This window comes from Pangasianodon hypophthalmus, chromosome 7 (genome assembly GCF_027358585.1).
Source record: "Pangasianodon hypophthalmus isolate fPanHyp1 chromosome 7, fPanHyp1.pri, whole genome shotgun sequence".
In the NCBI taxonomy this organism is placed as follows: Eukaryota; Metazoa; Chordata; class Actinopteri; order Siluriformes; family Pangasiidae; genus Pangasianodon; species Pangasianodon hypophthalmus.
The window spans coordinates 24573796-24591937 of record NC_069716.1 but is presented as its reverse complement, the minus strand read 5'-3'; the positions used below and the strand labels follow the sequence as shown (position 1 = coordinate 24591937).

The following is an 18142-nucleotide window of genomic DNA, read 5'->3' as shown; positions in this document are numbered from 1 at the left end:
TAATGGAGTATCTACTTTTAACTAAGTCTTGGATATAGTGGTGTAGTTTAATAGTTGCAAAAATCACTCAGGTAAATTAAATTGAGAGTCCAGTACTAAAAGTCCAATACCCACTCACGTCTACCTGTAAGAATTGTGAGCTAGTTTAGTAGCAGGTATCTGGCTGGCTAGCTCTTTGAGATGGCAAGAGGGTGTAAATATTTGTTTATAGTCAAGTCAAGTGGCTTTATTGTCATTTCAACCATATACAGCTAGTTAGTACACAGTGAAACGAAACAACATTCCTCCAGGACCAGGGCGCTACATAAAACAAAACACAGAACTACAGTAGACATTACATATATTTACATAAAGTGCACAGTGCAAACGTGCAGACGGCACAAGACAGTACAAAAACTATCAAAAGAAGACAATGAGCATGGTGAGTTACAGTGCAGCGCCGACTAGCACACAGTACTAATAAAAAAAAGTGACTCTTATGACGGTAGTGCAAAAGATTATTTTCCAAGGCCCAAAAAAAATCACATTAAAAATTTGACATTCACTTCTTTGCTTAATGACTGTAGTTTAGAAGTAGATAAAAATTAGTTTCTGTAAACAGTGTCAATTAATGTCTCTCTATCTCTATCTCTCTCTCTCAGCAAGTGAACGACTCTGCTCCAGAGGTGAGGGATGCTGCGTTTGAGGCATTGGGCATAGCCATGAAGGTGGTGGGAGAGAGAGCTGTTAACCCCTTCCTGGCTGATCTGGACAAACTCAAACTGGACAAGGTAGGGTGTAGGGTTGCTTCATTTAGGGTTGAGTCATAAATACATGTTAATGTTGGGCAGAATTAGAGTACTGACATTGGCTTTTTTCCAAACGCACACAGATAAAAGAATGTGCCGATAAAGTGGAGCTTGTTGGAGGGAAGAAGGGAGAAGGTGGTGGAGGTGGAGGAGGAGGAGGAGGAGGGCAGAAGAAGGAGAAACCTGCAGCTAAAGCTCCCCCTGTGGAAGAGCCTCCTGCTAAACCTGCCGGTCCTCCTAAAAAAGCTCCTGCACCCAAAGTAAGTGTTAATAGACTCATGTTGATGGTAAAAGTAGTGCTAAAAAGAGTTCCATTAAAGCAAATCATAAATGGCATGTGGTTTTCAGGTTTTAATGGAGCTGTAAAATGTTTCGAATTTCACGTTATAATCCAAGCCAAAATCTGTTTACAGAGAGGTTTAAATAGAACGAAAGCAAAGGCAGAAATAAAATGTTTGTGGACCACGTAAGACACCTGCCCCGTAGTAAGCTCATTCAAATCAGCCATTTGGAGTTGACTGTTCACTGTCATAACTAATTTGCGTAAAATGAAGAGATTCCTGATTGGATTTGTTACTTATTGCAGCCGCTCCAGGGCTAGGCTGTGATAAATCAATAACGAGTTGTCGCTCGCCGGCGTGAACATTATGGCAGCTGCATGACTGTTTGCCTTGTTTCAATTTCACAGGCCGCAGGTCCTCCCAAAAAAAGCAAACCTGCTGCTGCTGCCAGCGGCAAATCAAAGAAAGCACCGGAAGCAAAAGAAGTTGCAGAGACTGAATTATCTGTAAGTCAGACATTTGAATGATATCATGGTTACAATAATAGATTTTATTGTTGTATTAAAATTCAAGTAAAACACAAGGGTAAAGAATGAAAGCTGTAAAAAAAAAAAAAAAAAAAAAAAAAAGTGCTGATGCAACATGAAGCTTTATCAAAGTTTGTGTGTGTGTGTGTGTGTGTTTTCCTCAGCTGGAAGTGTGTGAGGAGAAGGCTGCAGCTGTGCTCCCGGCTTCCTGTATGCAGCTGCTGGACAGCGCTAACTGGAAGGAGAGGCTAGCTAGCATGGAGGAGTTTCAAAGGGTGACTACACACCATTCATCTCTCTCTTTCTCTCTGTCCCTCTCTTACACCCGTTTCCAGCTCTTTTCCAACAGAGCCAGAGCTGAATGAAATGTTTTGTTAACAGATTTGTTCATTTGTGTGTGTGTGTGTGTGTGTGTGTGTGTGTGTGTGTGTGTGTGTGTGTGTGTGTGTGTGTGTGTGTGTGTGTGTGTGTCAGGCTGTTGAACAGATGGACAGGACCGAAATGCCGTGCCAGGCTCTAGTGAGAATGCTGGCTAAGAAACCTGGCTGGAAAGAGACCAATTTTCAGGTAGGCTTCATTCATGATGCTGCGATGGACTTTCACTTTAGTCTGCTGAGTCTGACCTGTTTCTAACATAGACGTTGCCTCAGATGTGTAAATCCAAGTTCTGCATGTGCTCAGGTGATGCAGATGAAGCTGCACATCGTCGGCCTCATCGCTGGGAAAGGCTCCTTCTCGAAAACGTCGGCTCTCGTCGTGTTGGACGGCCTGGTAGACAAAATCGGGGATGTGAAGTGCGGCAGCAATGCTAAAGAGGCTCTGACTGCCATTGGAGAAGCCTGCTCGCTGCCATGGACTGCTGAGCAGGTGGGTTTGGGTTCACAGCCTCTTCAAAACCATATGGGAGAAAGCACTTCTCTTGGATGGCTGATTCTGTTAACACAGTACAATAATATAGATTTGGGTCTTGGGCAGGTACAATTTTGGATTTCTTTGCCACAAACAATGCTTGTAATATTCCATGCATAAAAATCCATGCTTGTTGTGTTGTGGATGTAGACATTAGTATATTCTAACCCCACATGCATACTAGCAGGTGACAAGTTGCTCATGCGACTTGTACTTTATCTCTTGTGGGTGTTTGCAGGCCAGCGTTTCTTTTAGTTATAATCGGTAATGTTCTACAGCATTCTGTCCTGTCGTTGTTTCTGTGCAGGTGGTCTCTTTGGCCTTCGCACAAAAGAACCCTAAAAATCAGGCTGAGACACTGAACTGGCTGGCCAACGCCATGAAAGAGTTCGGCTTTGCAGGGTGAGTCGTGTTCACTACTCGCTCTATCCTCTCATCCGTTACATATTTGTGTGCATGATTCATGCTCAGTTTGTTCATTGTTCCAATTAAATCGTGCAGGATTAACGTGAAGGCTTTTATCAACAACGTCAAAACTGCTTTGGGTGCCACCAACCCGGTAAGTGTGTGTGTGTTAAGGTGTTGGTGTGTGTGGCAACCAGATCCTTGTTTGTTCAAATATTTGTTTGCACACTTCCTGCTCTGAGTGTATTTGCACAAAGCCTTTACATGTGGTCAAAGGAGTGCATTCTGTTGAGTAAATGACAGAACATTTTACACTGATATTGGAGCAGCCAGTGATGGACCAAACATTTTCAGTATTCAACAACAGATAATGGATTAAACATTTAGTTGTGCCCTCAAATGAGTAATCAGTGCCCATACTGGAGACATGCCCATATCATACACACAAGGCTTCACAGATCAGCATTGTTGGGTTTCTTTGTATGAACGCACTTAACCTTACGCCCGTGCGCAATACGACAATAATATCATAGCACTACTCTCAGAGATATTTCTACGGTAGTACATAGCACGACAGTGTGAAACCAAATTAATAATGGAACCAATTAACTGTATTTTCGCTCTGATTCAGACACTTCAAATAGACTTATAGGTGTGGAAGCACTCGAAATATTTTACGGACCACCTTCTTTTAGAGTTGTTTATCTAACCCTTTGTGTAAATTTCAGGCTGTGAGGACGTCTGCTATCACTCTGCTGGGTGTAATGTACTTGTACATGGGGGCTCCTCTGCGCATGTTCTTCGAAGATGAAAAGCCGGCCCTGCTTTCTCAAATAGACGCTGAGTTTGAGAAGGTACATGAAGGCACCAGTAGATAATTAGGACCAGCTGGCATTTGTGTAACCCCTTATGCAGTTTTTCACTTATTATTAACCGCTGAAGAACTGGCAGTATCTGTAAGGTAATGATGTGTGGCTCTGGGGTTCTCAGATGCAGGGCCAGTCTCCTCCTGCTCCCACACGAGGCTTGACCAAGAAAGGAGCAGAGGATGACCGGGAGGAGGCTGACGAGGAGGAAATGGAAGGAGGTGCCGGAGACATCATGGACCTGCTGCCCAGAACTGATATCAGGTCAGTATTAATGCACCAGGGTTTCAAATTGCTGCTCAGAACTTACTTTAGGTCAGCCTTAAACATTATTAGAGAGGGGAAGAGATCATGAATGAGTTTGATTGGTGACATTTCATGGATCTGTTCTCTGGGTTGCAGTGATAAAATCACATCAGACATGGTGGCGAAGATTAGTGATAAGAACTGGAAGATCCGGAAGGAAGGGCTGGATGAGGTGACAGCCGTCATTTCAGAGGCCAAGTTCATCCAAGCCAACATCGGAGAACTGCCCATGGCACTGAAGGGCCGTCTCGGCGACTCCAACAAGCTACTGGTACTTTATCTTTTTTTTTTTCTATTGTGTAATAATGTTATCTATAGGCCATGTTTGTGTTTAGAGTTTTCTGCATGTGTAGTAAAGGGCTTGTGGCACTGAATACTTTATTGTTTTTGATTTGTTATAGCTATATCTTTAATTATTTTTAATTTTAATATGCTTATGAATTTGTGTGTGCGTGTGTGTGTGCGTGTGTGTGTTCAGGTTCAGCAAACCCTGACTATCTTGCAGCAGATTGCTACAGCTATGGGTCCAGCTCTCAAACAACATGTGAAGAACTTGGGATTCCCCATCATCACTGTATTGGGAGACAGCAAGGTGGAACTTCTTACTTAACAAATGAAATAATATAAATTTTAAAGCCAAAACCCACTTGTCCCTAAAGTGATGCTGTGTGTTTTTTTTTTTTTTTGCATCTTGATTATGTGATGAGATTATGTAGGAAGAATGCATCTAAAAACAGCCAGTGATTTAATGCAGTATAATTTTTGGGCTGTTTTGATGCAATACAGTCTGATTCAGTACTTGGTTATTTAACAATGGTGTAAAGCTGCTTTATACTTCTGTAAAGATGCATGTAACCCTGCAAGGAGTTTGAGTAAGTGTGACTCACTGATGACCTAACGTGCACACTTCATAAAATCTCAGCTGCACTTCAAATGATTAAATACAGTGTTTTTGAGCCTCGCTTACACACATACCCATCCTCTGTGTCTCAGTACAATTACAAGCATTATGCCCTTTATTCATATAATGTCTTTAATAATACTCATCACATAACAGCTTTACAGAACTTGAGGTCAAGTGATCCTGTGTGCAGTGTGTTTATTTATTCATTCATCTTCGATAAGCTCTTTATCCTGGTCACTGTGGTGGTGGATTTGGTACACATCCCAGGATCACTGGGTGCGTGACAGGAATTGACCCTGGACAGTTCAACAGTTCAGTACAGGACACTATTCACACCTAGAGGCACACACATTCACACCTAGAGGCAATTTAAGTTAGTCAATCCACCTACCTGCACGGACACGGGGAGAACATGCAAAACTCCAAACGCAGTAACCCGAACTCATGAGCAAACTGGGAACCCTGCAGCTGTGAGGCGGCGACGCCGCCTGCTGCACCGCCATGTGTGCCCCGAGTGTGTAGTGTATCCGATTGCAAATGGTTATCTTGAGGATACTGTTTGTATCAATAGCACCATCTGTTTGTGTATATGCAACTGAAACCACACCTTGTTCTTCCAGCCCAACGTCCGTGCTGCTGCCATGACAACACTCAACGCATGGGTGGAGCAGACAGGCCTGAAGGAGTGGCTGGAAGGTGAAGACTTGTCAGAAGAGCTGAAACGGGAGAATCCCTTTCTCAGACAGGAGGTACTGGCACATGACTTACACGCACAGTAAAATGAGCTCAGCATAAGTCTGATTACATCAGCGTGTATTTTCAAGCTGTATTGAATACAGGCCAATCAGCACAAAGGGATTAAGAGTCAAAAAATAGTTTGAGATATGCTGTTGAGGTTAAACATTAAACATTGTAATGAGAGCACACATAGTTAGTGTTATACAAACATGACAATACTCGTACACAACTGAATTAAATTATGTGTATTTGGAGGACACCTTTTCAGTAAGGCTTTCTTTCCACAGTTAAATAAATAGATTAAAATAGCCTGACTTGCACCTTCTTGAAATACTTTCTAATCACTTTCTACTTTGTAATCTTTAAGTAGATTTTATCTTTAGCTTATCGCTCACCTCCAGTCAGTCTAGTCACAAGTATTTGGTGACATACTAAGTATCTGAAGGACTCATGAATATTCATTACGTGAGAGGGAACACCCAACAAAGTGTCTCAATATAAGAAAATAATGGATAAGTCTGAGGCAAAGAACAGCATGACAAAAAAATCTTTTGCTACTTTGACAGAAATGAGAAATGACACAATTAGACTGTGGCTAATTACCAGTATTTAAGCAAAAAATATACAAACATTCCATTTTTTTTTATTCATAACTGAATGGTATGAAAATATCAAAGCCGTGCTAAAATAAAACTCGATAACATTCTACTCCTACATTCCCAGTTGCTACTGTTATATTGCTTTTAGACATTTATGCATTGCTCTTAATTAAAACCTATCCATGCACAGTGGCCTATAAACAGTTACAACACGGTGCTGTTAAAATCTTGATTCTGATTGGTCAAAAGGTGGTGTTTAATTTTCTGTAACAGCAGCTTTGTCAGTAGCTCTGGCTGCAAGGCAAATCACAGGTTCATATTAATATATAGCTCAATTTCTATATGATTGCTGATATGGTGAAGTTTTCTGTGAAGAAATGGTGTTTCTGTCTCCACTGTCAGCTCAAAAACAGTAAAGTTGTATTTTAACGGGAAATAACTAAAAGTTTGACAGTTGTTATAAAAAAAAAAAAAAATGTTAGTGTTGGCAAATTGCTGTTTTAAAGGAGAATAAAAAAACATCCTGTCATGCTGTTATTGTAAAATAATCAACTTTTGGGGGGGTAAGAGTAACTCTGCTTTATGCCAGGCCACATCACACCATCCAGTCACTGATTATTTTCCTATAGCAGCACGCCATATCATGTTTTCTTCTTTACATAATTTCTGTGTAATTAAACTTCTGTTACACTATGTAATGAATGAAGTATCATTGAAATATCGCTCTTACTTTGTGTGTGCTAGGTTCTGGGCTGGCTGGCTGAACGGCTGCCCAGCATGCGCTCCGTGCCCGCTGATCTGATGCTGTGCATCCCTCACCTGTACATCTGTCTGGAGGATCGCAGTGGAGACGTGCGAAAGAAAGCCCAGGATGCATTACCCATGTTTATGATGCATCTGGGCTATGAGAAGATGAGCAAGGCCACTAACAAACTCAAGGTAGGTTTCTCTAAGACCCTGCCGCAGTAGAAGATAAAATGTGCACTCATATGTGGTTCTGCATTGATATTTAGGTTTCAGCAGTTAGGCCTTCCTTCCTCAGAAGAAACATTTTACTTTTGCTTTTAATGCTGTTGTTGTTTGTACCGCATGGTGTTATATGGCCTCTGGTGTTATAACCTCAGTTTTGCTTTTGATGTTTATCATTGGGTGTGATCTCTACAATTTGGTAAGCATCTGATAATGTCCGTTAATGTTGTGTTTGCTGCCTCATTAGCCGGCCTCAAAGGACCAGGTGGTTGCCATGTTGGAGAAAGCCAGGGCTGTAATGCCCGCCAAACCTGCTGCACCCGCAAAAGCTGCTTCATCTAAGGCGGCTCAGAGTGCTCCTCCTGCAAAACCTGCACCAGGTACGCTTTGCTCTCTCTCTCTGTTTGGGTCTCTTGTATTATATTTATTTTGTGTGTTTTTTCCAGTTTTTAAATATGGATGATTCAGCTTTTTCTTCCCTGGGTCATTATCTATAGCAGCACACTAAGTGCAGCTGTGTGGGTTTTAGTGAAACTTAACACATCTGATACGCTAATTGCCTCTGCTCTTTCTCTCAGCACCGGCAAAAAGCCAGCCTGTAGTGGACGACTATAGCCCACCAGAACCCAAACAGGACACCAAGAAACCCAAAACAGCAGGGCCTGCTCAGAAAAAGGTCTGAATGGTTGCTTTTTTGTATTTTTAGTTGTATTTTTAGTTGAATATTCTGTTGAACACTATCTCAAATGGATGAATACTTTGATAAGAAAAGTGTGGGCAATATGTTAATTACTGATATAGGAAGGAAAATACCACAAACAAGCACTTGACCAAATTTTGCTAGCCAAATAGTACAATTTAATACTTTAGCTATGCAGTACAAACCTGCTTGCAACTTTGTGTGAATGGTAGACTAATTATTATTATTATTATTATTATTATTATTATTATTATTATAATTTCTTGACACCTTAAGGAATTATTACTCCCACTTTTGTTCCATGAAGGCCCAGTACTTGGTTTTTAGCCATTTAAATCTGCTTATATTAGAACATAGGCTCAATTCAATTCAAATTTGGGCTTGAAAACAGGCAATTAAAAATTACTACTGCTTTTTAATTTAAACCTCAAAACAGCTCAGTTTGCTATGTACTTAAATTGGATTTATGTATGTAGCAAACTGAGCTGCACATTCTATTGAAATAATGCGTTAAAATATGACACATGGGCTGACAGTAACCTATTAATATATTAAATCCATGGATGAGACTTACAGTTCTAAGATCTTGTTATCTTGCTATAATAAGAGGAAGTGTAAATGTCTTCTGATTTGTCTTTGACCATAAATGCTCACACTGTTACCAAAAATCCTGTTCAAATGGCCTGAAGAGTGAAAGCTGCTATTTTTGCGTTGACTAGAGGAACAGCATGGAGCTGAAACTGAAGGTAGATAAAGACAGTGTCTCTAAACCTGTCAGACTCTCAGGGGACAAACCTAGCAACCCACAGGTACAGGTGGATCAGTAAACCTCCACAAGGCTCACAAACGGGGGTCTACATCTTTGCTCATCATGCTTTGGGGTGCACTCAGTGTGTTATTCTGTCTCTTTCTCTTACTCTCTTTCATCTTTTCTTCTCTCTCTCTATGAGAGTGTAATATTTGCCTTATGTGTCCTTCAGGGAGTGCTGGGAAAGAAGGCTCCAGTCAAGGCCGCTAATAAAGATGAAGAAGACAAGTCAGGCCCTATCTTTATCCTTGTGCCGAATGGCAAGGAGCAGAGGATGAAGGAAGAGAAAGCACTAAAGGTAGGCGTTATAATACATTATCCTCAGCTACAGTGCAGTGACACAGCTATCTGATTTTTCTACATCAGGAGTGTTTTACATAAACGAAGAGCTTAAGGTTGTAAGATGGCACCAACTAGACAAAGACACACAAGCTCAGAGCACATATATCAAACAAACATCACTAAACCCAAAGGCAAGTTGGTGCACCATACCTGTGTCATTGCTAGTGAGTTTCTAGAATGTTCTTCTCCATTAACAGTGGTCCATTTGGCTTTTTTAAGCAATTGTCCAGTGACTACATTACAATAGAGGTGTTTGTGGTGTTAGTTAAGTAATGACATTATATAACCCTACGTCCACACTAGCGGACGCAAGTCACTGTATCGCTTGTAGATTGTCTCTTGTGTGCATATAGCGACTGTTTCAGTGGCAAAGGTTGGAGCTAAAGTTGTTCTTGGGGAGCTGAAGAAACATGGGACCACATGCACCATAGGACTGGAGCTAATTAGAGTTAATTGTTTGCATTTGTGACTTGCTGCTGTCACTGAAATTGCACCTCTATGTACATAGAAAATGAATGGTCACCTGTCGATTTTTCACTTGCTAGTGTAAACTAAAACTAGTGTGAGAGTAAACAAAAGGCGTTAAATCAAATAAAATCATGATCTTTCCAGGTTTTTAATGTGTGCTTCAAGCACTTCTGATGAAGCATGAACCAGTCTCTAAACAGATTTTTTAAAAAAACTAACGATAATTGGGTTGTGGTTTATAGATCCTGAAGTGGAATTTCATCACTCCACGGGACGAGTATGTGGAACAGCTGAAGACTCAAATGGCCACTTGCCTGGCAAAGTGGCTTCAGGATGAACTCTTTCACTACGACTTCCAGCGCCATGTGAAGGCCATCAGCGCCATGATTGAGGTAAGATACGCTTTCTATAACAGTGTGTGCGAACTGTACACATACATAGAAACCTTTCCTCATAAAAAGGCTTGCTCAAGGTCTACCATAATGAGGAATACACACATGCATAATCCATTTACACAACATTTTGATCTCAGTTTTATTTGTTTTGGATAGACATTGTCACAAAGCAGCTTTACAAATCCAGATGTAGATTTAGATCCCTAATGAACAAGCCAGAGGAAACTTTCTGAGATGACATGAGGAAGAAACCTTGAGTGGAACCAGAGCTAAAAGGGAACCCATCCTCTTCTGGGTGGCACCGGACAGTGGGATTATAAGTCATTACAGTGCATAGGTGTAGAAGAATAAAGGCAAACGGTACTAAGTTTGTTGAAAGGATGTTGAGTATGTGCATATTTTTATGAGTCTTTATGATTACAGCAGCAGTATCTCATTATCACTCTTCTCATTTCACAGCACATGGAAGGCGAGTCAGAAGCCGTGATTGGCTGCCTAGATCTGATCCTGAAGTGGTTCACACTGCGGTTCTTCGACACTAACACCAGCGTGCTGATGAAGGCCATGGAATTTCTCAAACTCCTTTTCACCATGCTGAGCAGAGAGAACTACCACCTGAGCGAGTACGAAGCCTCGTCCTTCATCCCCTACCTCATCCTCAAGGTCAGCGAGTCTTCATAACACATACACACCCATACATGCGTTTGCCATTAGTCAGTGTTTTACTTGATAAAACAGACAGACATAAAAATGAAATTGAGAATTAATCAAGTTTGAATTTTGGCCTCTAGGTTTTTAAACTTATTTTGCTTGATCTGCTAGTCACTGGTCTTAAAAACCTGTAAGTGGTGATTGGCTTTTAGAAATGTAATCATACTATATTTATTCCTACAGTGTAGATTTTAATACATGATTTAATTCAAACATTCTCAGACTTTCTAGTGCAGTGTGAGGTCTGTAAACTTGGCCTCAGTGTGATTGTGCTTATTTTTTTCTCCTGTTTTTCTGGACAGGTCGGGGAATCCAAAGACGTAGTGCGCAAAGACGTCCGTGCCATTTTGACCATGCTGTGTAATGTGTATTCTCCCAGCAAAATGTTTCCTTTCCTCATGGAGGGGACCAAGTCCAAGAATGCCAAGCAGAGATCAGGTTTTGTTGATTTTATTTTATTTTAAGAATTTAAGAATATTTGGCTTGCAGATGTTTGCATATGAGTGAAAGTATTCGCAATGGTTTCTATTACAGTGCTTATGACTTGTATATAGATTAAAATATTAGCATAGATTGCTTAGCCATGTTTTGGCTTCTAGCTTGTGTCTGCATGTGTGCAGAGATGGTAGTGTTAAAATGTACGAAAAAGGTAAGAATGGCGACACACCTACTATGAGATTTCCAAAACATGTATTTCCACTAGTGACTTTCAGGACAAACTTATCAGAAAATCAAACATGTAATATGAATTAAATCTTGGCTCCAACCAAATTAAGGTTCTCAACGTTTAGTAAACATGTACAGTGCAGTCTGTAATGTATAGAAGTGTTTCTACTTCTCAAATAATCATATAATTCCAAAGGTACCTAGTTTGCTGCATTCATTTCAGACTTCTGTTTAAAATCTTCTGGCCTGGATAATAGCTCTGCCACGAGCCAGAACACTTTTTCTTAAACTTAAATAATATATTAAATAATATATTAAAAATTAAATAAATTTTTCGTCAACTTAAATAATATATAGTTCAGAGGGAGTGGAGTCGGTTGGAAGAAAGGGGAAGACATATAGGCTCTAAAATTACAAACTGCTCCTTTGAGTTATTTCGATCCAAAAAAACCAGAAGAGTTATAGGTGGTACTCAACTGATTAATTGTTTCTCATTCCACTTGATTTGATTGACTTCCACTTCAGAATGTCTGGAAGAGCTCGGGTGCCTGATCGAGAATTATGGCATGAACGTGTGCCAGCCGTCGCCCGCCAAGGCTCTGAAAGACATCGCTGTTCACATCGGAGATCGTGACACATCAGTGCGCAATGCAGCGCTAAATACGGTGGTGGCAGCTTACAACGTCTGTGGGGACCAGGTCTTCAAACTGATCGGCAACGTAAGGCAACGCTACACCTTCCTGCTCTGGACCCTGTCAGTGATGGAGGGTCGTTATTGCTTTTTTGTAATATTAGCTTCCAGTTAGCTTTCATCATGCAAGTTTGAGTCACAATAATGCCATCAACGGCAGAGCTGCGCATGCCTCAGAGGAAGCAAGTGTAAGCCCTCTCCCTGTTGGTGAGGGAGAACTAGCAAGTGTGCAGAAAATGGCATGAAAATTGCGTCTTAAAAAATAAAATTTTCTAATGGATGTGTAACAGGTTGCAACCCTGTTTCAGGATGTTGCTGTACTCGTAGGGGACAAATCAGTCCATTTTTATGTTATAGAATTCCAAAATGCAAAAATTGTTAATGTGGTGAGGTTTTTGGTGAGTAGATGTTCGTTTAACATGTATGAAAGGAGTCTCCAGTGTCAGCGCATCATAACTGTCATTAAGGGAAAGTCTTCGGGGCTGAGGACGTTGCTGTGTGTGTGTGGTTTTTTGTTTTTTGTTGTTTTTTTTTTTTTTTGGTGACATGCTATGCTGCATTTTGTCTTATTTACTTCAGAAGAAAGTGGAAAAAGAAGCTGTTTATCTTCTATAACATAAGTAGTAGCAGGAACTAACTTGTTTTTTGGCCATTCCCCAAAATTAAGTGTAACTAATAAGCTCATAAAAAGTATTATGTAAACTGTGCAAACTAAGGTATAAGAGGAATAAAACACTTCTGTTGTGTAAAGCCACCTCACACCATCATTGATTATTTTTCTATAACAGCTAGTCCACAAGTGTTTTAGTTCTTACCTGTCTGACTACACTCACTCTTTGTTTTTGATGAATCAGTGTCTTACTGGTAGCTGGTACTAATGTGTCTTGGCCGCACTCCACAGCTCTCGGAGAAGGACATGAGCATGCTGGAGGAGCGGATCAAGCGCTCAGCTAAGAAGACGCCTGCCGTCTCGACCAAACAGGAGAAAGCGCAGAGGGAACAGCCCACCAATCCTAATGCCACCTTCCTACGCAAACCTGCCCAAGAGGAGGTGCCAAACAAACTCAAGTAGGTTCCATCATCCATCCATCTAGTCCATTCTTTGAACCGGTCCAAATGATGTGCTGAAAATGTCTTTCTCTGAATTGGTGTACTAAGCAGAGCAAGCTAATTGTGGTGGTGTAACTTAAAGTAGCCTGAGCAAGGTTTCAAGCTTTGAGCTCATGCTTAACTTATGTTTTACCAAGCACAATTCTTCATAAATTGCTTAACAGATTGATTTGTTTACTTTTCTGAAGATAAATACAAACAGCTGGAATAGTGTAGCCGGATCGAGATGTTTGTATAGACGTGGTGTGTTTTAACTATAGGAACTTTTGAGATAAAGTGGCCAACAAATGAGCTAAATTAGTTTAGAACAAATTTTCAAATAAGGCTGCTGGACTCTTTAGAAATATATTGGGCCTGTAAAAAGTACACCTAAATAATAAATAACAGTCCAATTCATTGCATTATTATTAAGGTAGGATGTGTAGTTTTTCTAGAGATTCGACAGACACTACTCCTGTGTGTGATTCTGTCCTTTTGTTTCATTGCATGTTTTGCCTCCTAAATCTATGCTTCTGTCTCTCTTCTTTATGATTTTCTTTCTCTCTGCTCTCCCCGGACAGAATAATGTATCGCACGTATAGGATGTAAGTACTGCCGAATCGTCGTAGGTTCTTTTCACGAGGCACGCACCAACCAAGAGTCTTAGGCAAATAACACAAACAGCAGACTGAATTAGAAAAATTTAAACCATCCTCATTTCAGCTAATAACATCAGTTCAGATGCTTTCCCAGTCCTCTTGCACTTTAATCCAACATTCCAGATTAATTCTAAGATTAGCTGTTGCCGAGCCTCAAGATGAAATCGTCTATAAGGGCTGTAATAATCAGTGTATAACATTTTTATAATCACTGTATTGGAAAAGTGTACAAGGACCTCCAGCTATGTGTTTCTCCGTATAGCTCACTGTCCCAGTGTGTTTTATTATTCAGTTAAGTCTGTGCGTGATGTGTATGAAGGTGAAGTTTTCTCTTTTTCTGCTCCTCTACCAGTCAAGCTCGGTCACAGAATGCCCACTCTGAGCACACAGCACCTTCCATCCCCAAGGAGTTTCAGCTTGACCTGGACATGATCGAGAATGACCACACGCATGTCAGCGACTTCCCTGACCTCGTTCAGCACAAACTAGATGAGCTCCTCGAGCCCGTCATGATCCCCGAACCCAAGTAAGCACACTGCACTGACACAGCTGGATGTCATGAATTAGCAGCGTTAATGCTGTAGACGTTCTGAAAGGTGAAAAGGTGTTTCTTATTCACATCTTGTAGTCGGTTTGCTCATTGGGGTTCATGGACAAGGTCACGTGGTTTCAGAATCTAGCTAAGGTTACTATTTCAACATGTAGCTTTAGTTTACAGTTTTTATAAGCATAAGACAGACATGCTATCAACAATCCTGCCCCAAGACTAAAGGAAATCAACATGGCTTCATTGATCCTTTTTTCCTGTGAATCAGGCGAAGTTGCAAGGTGTCCCAAAGGAACCCTTAACCATCTAAAGTACAAAGTCCCATCGTTTTTGTTATGACAGGTTGTAAAAGCATGATCGCTGATCTCAGTCATCGCTGGTAGTGTCTAGTGTATCGCCTCGTGTCAGCTATTTTTATCCATAGGTTATTGATGAGTATGCTGAGTATGGGCAGTCAGTTTTTAATACATAACAAAAAAAAATCCACTGGATTTGCTGCAGTTTGGGTATGACCTTGATCTTTCAAAGCTGATGTTAAATTATTTGTTTTCTTATACAGGATTCGCTCTGTCTCTCCTCACTTTGACGATCTCCACAACAGCACAGCCTCCACTATCAACTTTGTCATCTCTCAGGTTGCTAGTGGTGACATTAACACCAGTATCCAGGCGCTGGCACAGGTAAGCAGTCTGAGATCAGTTGTGATTTGAGCTACTTGAGTATAGGCCACTTATTCTCAGAAAAAATTAAAACTAGCCACGTAAGTGGCTTCTCTTTCCCAAGCCTTATTGGCTGTAGGGTCTCCAGTACTCTACAGCAGAATCCAAACACTGTTTAGAGCCACTGTTTAAAAACAGCTAGGCTATAAGGTTAGAATTAATTTTAGTACACATTGTCTGAACCTATCTTCTCAGCTCTGTGAAGTAGAATTGGATAACTATGAATATGATTAGATTTCCCGTAATGCTTTTTCCCCTTGGCAGATTGATGAGGTGCTGCGGCAGGAAGACAAAGCGGAAGCCATGTCGGGCCATATAGACCAGTTCCTGATCGCCACCTTCATGCAGCTCCGCCTCATCTACAACACACACATGGCTGACGACCGGCTGGACAAGAAGGACATCTTCAAACTATACAGCTGCATCATCGGCAACATGCTCTCGGTGCGAGACTAATCTATCAGTAAAATCTAATCTATCAATAGCTCAGCTATTAACCTATTGGAGAGAGCAATACATTATATCCTGAGTTCTCCATAATAATAATAATAATAATAATAATAATAATAATAATAATCTATAAGTTGCTCTGGATAAGAACTTTTGTTAAATTCTGTAAATTTAAATAATGTTGTGACAAAAACGCACACACACACACACACACACACACACTTAAATTAGATAGGAGATGTGTTAGCGACTTCCTTTTTTTGTGTTTCACGTCTGTAGTTCTCGACTGGGTTCATGCTGCCCTTCCTCTGAAAAACAAACACAGGAAAACAGAAAAGTTGTAACCAATTTAGTTCAAGCCAAAGCAACACTAAACTCACGGTTCTGCCCTCTGTCCTGTTGTGTAATTAGTACTTTCATTAGACAGTGTGTGCTCAGTCTATCAACTTCTAATTTCATCTGTGCATTTTAGGGGTAAATTGATGCTAGAGTAAATAATCCACTTTGTTCACGTTCATTACTCCAGCGATTGAGTCTGTAAAACGCCTACTGATGACGTATTACAGAAACGTCACCGAAATGGGTAACAGCCCATTGTTAGGGTGTGTGTCACTCTGTGTAATCACATGGCTGCATAAGTCTACAGCACTGGGCTTGTTACAGTTAGCCCACAGCCTCGCGTCTTATCCTTGTGTGTGTTTTTCTTATGACCGCTGGTGGTGCTGTTGTACTCGGTTTCAAAAAAAATCCAAAGTACTCCTCTTTAAAATATTTGTTAACCATAAATAAGACTATGTGGCTGCCAAAAACGAAACCGTATATTGATTTTTCTTTTATTTTTGAAAGACAGGGAGCCACCCCTGCCTGTGAATCAGGAGGACAGAGGAGTATTTATTTCTGATTACAGTAACAGGAAGTGTTTGTGTGTCTTTAGTTGTTCTCTATGGAGAGCTTGGCACGGGAGGCGTCTATGGGTGTGCTGAAGGATCTGATGCACGGTCTGATCACACTGATGCTAGACTCGCGGGTGGAGGACATCGAGGACGGCCAGCAGCTCATCCGCTCGGTCAACCTGCTGGTGGTGCGAGTGCTGGAGAAGTCTGATCAAACCAACATACTAAGGTGAGCAGAACAAAACCGATACAAAGGCGTTTTACACTGCTGATCAGAATTGCTGTTCGAGCACCCTTAACGTTCTAAAACCTTGTACCACAAGGCTGTTGAATGCTCAGTTCTGATTGGTCAGAAGGTGTTTCTGTAACAGCAGCTCTGACTGTGCACGTTTTAATAAGCTATCCCTTCTGTAGTAACAGTTTACACAGGGACTTGTATGGCGAGTGCTATACAAGGATTAAAAATGTCTAATTCTTGATATGGTGAAGTTTTCTGTGATGTTTATTTAACAATTTTGAAACAAGTCTCCAGTGTCACTGCTTTGTTAGACATAATACTGTAGCTTTAAGTTTTCCAACACGGGAGTGTGTTTGGGACTTTGCGTTTTTTCAGTAACATGACAAGCTGCCTTTTTTTTTTTTTTTGGTCATTTTTTTGGAGAGAAAAAAGATGCTGAGGGAACATGTATTTATAGCTGCTATAATGTAAGTGATAATAGGAACTAACTTGTGTTGAGGATTTTCCACAACATTACATGTAACTATAAATGGATAAAAGTATGACTTGTCATTTTTTTAATTCATAAAAATTGTTAGCATTGGTAAATTGCTGTGGTGTAAATGGAATAAAACATTTTGGGATGTGCTGTTTTTGGGGTATCTTCCTATAATAGCATGCGCTGGTATAGGAACACTTGACCTGAGTTCCAAGAACATGATCACATGGTGCTTTCCTATATCGTTTATCTTCAAAGCTTTCCATTAGAAGAAGGCAGCTCTTACTGAAGAAAACATTTCACCCCTAGCTTTGGTGTAGGTAGGGCTGGTGTGAACAGTATGAGTTGTGGTGATGATGATGATGATGATGAGGATGATGATGTTTGTGTTTCACAGTGCTCTGCTGGTGCTACTGCAGGACAGCCTGATCACAACTGCAGGATCTCCCATGTTCTCTGAGCTCGTCATGAAGGTAAAGAAGACTTGCTGCAGGCGTTTATGTGAAAACGAACCATGTCGCAATCCTCTGTCTGTATGCCTGGGTGTTAAACGCTGCTCACGTCTCTGCAGTGTCTGTGGAGAATGATCCGCTTCCTGCCCGAGACCATTAACAGTATTAACCTGGACCGCATCCTGCTGGACGTTCATAACTTCATGAAGGTCTTTCCTAAAGAGAAGCTGAAGCAGCTGAAGAGTGACGTGCCACATCGCACTCTGAAGACCTTACTGCACACACTCTGCAAGCTCACTGGGGCCAAGGTACAAACACACAGACTTTGGAAATGTCCCTTATTTTAGAAAAAAAGGCTAACATAAGTAAGAAGTAGTGATCAAAGCTGAAGCAAATAAAAATAAGTGACAACTGCATACAGATACATTATAATACAGGACCTGTACATAGTGCTGAAACAGGATGTTGCTAATGGACGTAATTTGACAGTACACACAGAATAAGTACAAGTCCTGCACAGTATACAGTGTAGATCCCTTCAGTA

At 40.8% G+C, this 18142-nt stretch overlaps 1 protein-coding gene across 8 annotated transcripts in view; it reads left to right on the top strand.

Annotated features, from left to right (window-relative positions):
* The window catches only part of ckap5 (cytoskeleton associated protein 5), a 35272-nt gene that overhangs the window by 13923 nt on the left and 3207 nt on the right, over positions 1–18142 (top strand). For 4 of the 8 annotated variants that reach the window (XM_053235476.1, XM_053235475.1, XM_053235474.1 and 1 more), the window contains exons 12-41: positions 642–770; positions 872–1048; positions 1477–1575; positions 1761–1871; positions 2071–2163; positions 2278–2463; positions 2813–2907; positions 3007–3064; positions 3639–3764; positions 3901–4040; positions 4179–4353; positions 4561–4674; positions 5607–5735; positions 7068–7262; positions 7540–7672; positions 7871–7968; positions 8712–8801; positions 8973–9098; positions 9853–10002; positions 10465–10668; positions 11019–11154; positions 11908–12101; positions 12975–13141; positions 13744–13767; positions 14174–14347; positions 14928–15048; positions 15352–15531; positions 16472–16659; positions 17544–17619; positions 17718–17906. In XM_053235476.1, coding sequence (XP_053091451.1) covers positions 642–770; positions 872–1048; positions 1477–1575; positions 1761–1871; positions 2071–2163; positions 2278–2463; positions 2813–2907; positions 3007–3064; positions 3639–3764; positions 3901–4040; positions 4179–4353; positions 4561–4674; positions 5607–5735; positions 7068–7262; positions 7540–7672; positions 7871–7968; positions 8712–8801; positions 8973–9098; positions 9853–10002; positions 10465–10668; positions 11019–11154; positions 11908–12101; positions 12975–13141; positions 13744–13767; positions 14174–14347; positions 14928–15048; positions 15352–15531; positions 16472–16659; positions 17544–17619; positions 17718–17906 — 4077 coding nt within the window. The remainder of the gene's footprint in view (positions 1–641; positions 771–871; positions 1049–1476; positions 1576–1760; positions 1872–2070; positions 2164–2277; positions 2464–2812; positions 2908–3006; positions 3065–3638; positions 3765–3900; positions 4041–4178; positions 4354–4560; positions 4675–5606; positions 5736–7067; positions 7263–7539; positions 7673–7870; positions 7969–8711; positions 8802–8972; positions 9099–9852; positions 10003–10464; positions 10669–11018; positions 11155–11907; positions 12102–12974; positions 13142–13743; positions 13768–14173; positions 14348–14927; positions 15049–15351; positions 15532–16471; positions 16660–17543; positions 17620–17717; positions 17907–18142) is intronic. The other 4 variants (XM_053235477.1, XM_053235478.1, XM_026946409.3 and 1 more) reach the window with 4 other exon arrangements.